The sequence below is a fragment of the Xylocopa sonorina genome, unplaced genomic scaffold (genome assembly GCF_050948175.1).
Source record: "Xylocopa sonorina isolate GNS202 unplaced genomic scaffold, iyXylSono1_principal scaffold0063, whole genome shotgun sequence".
NCBI classification, from domain to species: Eukaryota; Metazoa; Arthropoda; class Insecta; order Hymenoptera; family Apidae; genus Xylocopa; species Xylocopa sonorina.
The window spans coordinates 893791-895780 of record NW_027490134.1 but is presented as its reverse complement, the minus strand read 5'-3'; the positions used below and the strand labels follow the sequence as shown (position 1 = coordinate 895780).

The 1990-nt window shown below is 32.2% G+C and overlaps 1 protein-coding gene across 1 annotated transcript; it reads right to left on the bottom strand.

Moving 5' to 3' along the window:
• Positions 1-364: 364 nt before the first annotated feature.
• LOC143432241 (ATP-dependent DNA helicase Pif1-like) lies at positions 365-1387 on the bottom strand. The gene has a single exon (XM_076909014.1). The coding sequence runs from the start codon at positions 1385-1387 to the stop codon at positions 365-367; it is 1023 nt and encodes a 340-aa protein (XP_076765129.1).
• Between the last annotated feature and the right edge of the window lie 603 nt (positions 1388-1990).

Sequence of the window (1990 nt, the reverse complement as noted above, 5' to 3'; positions counted from 1 at the left end):
CAAGGCGAAGTTAGGGACGCAACAGCATGAATTTTTATTGTATAAGTAATACTAGCTGTACCAGTTCATACGTTGCTGTCTCTGAACGAAAAGGCAGTTTTAATACCTCAAATATAATTTATTAATGATCAAATGTATACAATACATCAAAATGAAAATTAACAATAAAATTACCCCTACATATATGTCATTTGAATATAACACATGTACAAAACATAGATATACATAGTTGATGGTAGAATAAACATGCTTCTTCACTTGTGATATTAAACAATATTGCAAACGAATTTCAATTGAACAATAATATAAGTAATTATTAAATATCATCATGAAATGAATGATATTTGATGATTGATGGTGAACTTTATCTTAGTAGTGCTTGTAAATATACAACATTATTTGTTTTCCTATCTGGTGCAAGAATAAATAAATTTGAAGGTTTTCCAACTCGAGAACACCCAACGTACAGCTGTCCATATGAGAAGCATGGATTTACCAAATTTAATCCACATACTTGCAATGATTGTTCCTGTGCTTTGTTAATGGTCATTGCAAAGGCTAGTCGTACCGGAAACTGTAGACGTTTGAATTCAAATGAAGTATTCGTTGGTATTATTGGATTGCGTGGTAGTAGCACATGTTCCCCTTGATGTTTTCCCTTTAAAATGGTTGCCTCAATTATGTTATTTATTAATTTTTTTACTGATAGCCTAGTCCCATTGCATACTTGCGATGGATTTATATTTCGTAGAAGGATGATTGGGGGACCAATTTCCAAAGATAAAATATGTGGTGGCATTCCTTGTAGATCCAATGAATTAAAAAATTCTGTTGGATAATTAACTGATTCATCGTGATTGACAACAGTATCTATGCATTTATATGTTGTTTCTTCATCAGGTATTTTAATTTGAATTGTGCAGTTTATTAAATTCACATCAATGTTTTTAGCTGCCAATATAGCACGCTCACTAACCCGTTGGTTATTTTTATAATTCTGCGATAAATTTGAAAAAGCTTTGGCAATCAATTCATCAGTGGATTTTACAATGTGACAAAAGTTTTCTGGTAATGTAATACAGTGTGTGGATTGATCTATTTCCATTTTACCATTCCCAATATCTAATAATTGTTTTGTAAATGGTTCAGAAGATTCATCTTGTTGTAATTGAACACGCATATTGGTCTTTAAAGATATTTTCTCCACATACCGCCATAAAACTGATGATTTGAGACATGCATTCAATTCATCTGCAGGTACTGAACGTGGTATAACTGGTAAAGTTTGTCGAAAATCATTAGCTAGCAAAATGAATGCACCACCAAAGAGCTGCTTATTTCCTCTCAAATCTTTTAATGTGCGTTTCAATGATTTCTTGTGTGCCATGGTGCTTTCATCCCATATTATTAAGCTGACGTGATCTTAGTACTTTTCCCATCCCAGAATATTTGCTAATATTACATGTTGGAGTTTCAGTTATCTGCATATTTAATGGCATTTTCAATGCTGAATGTGCTGTTCGATCACCGTCCAAAAGAGTTGCTGCAATAACAAATGATGCAATAGCAAGTGCAATATTATTTTATGATCTTATTCTTGCCAGAATAATTAAAATAAGAAAAGTTTTGCCAGTGCCATCAGGTGCATCTAAGAAATATAAACCACAACTTTTGTTATATATTGCATTTATAATTGTATCATATGCTGTTCGTTGTTCTAATACCAATTTCGGCAGATTAATTCAAACAAATGTTTGTAATTCATTAACATTGAAGTGCGTTTCTCGTTGTACATCACGATCGAAAATGTCATTACCAGATCTATTTAGAGTAATCATTCCCAATTCTGTCAGTGACTAGTTGACTATTGTCAAACATACATCCTCAATTAAAATCAATACCTCATTGTATATATTTGATGTACATTGAATGTTGGGATTAGCATTTAATCTACGCATGCGATGTAAAATGTCTTCGCTCATATAGTCTT

Bases quoted from the DNA above. Each gene is read 5' to 3' on its own strand.
- LOC143432241 (XM_076909014.1), bottom strand. From the start codon at position 1,387: ATGGCACACAAGAAATCATTGAAACGCACATTAAAAGATTTGAGAGGA.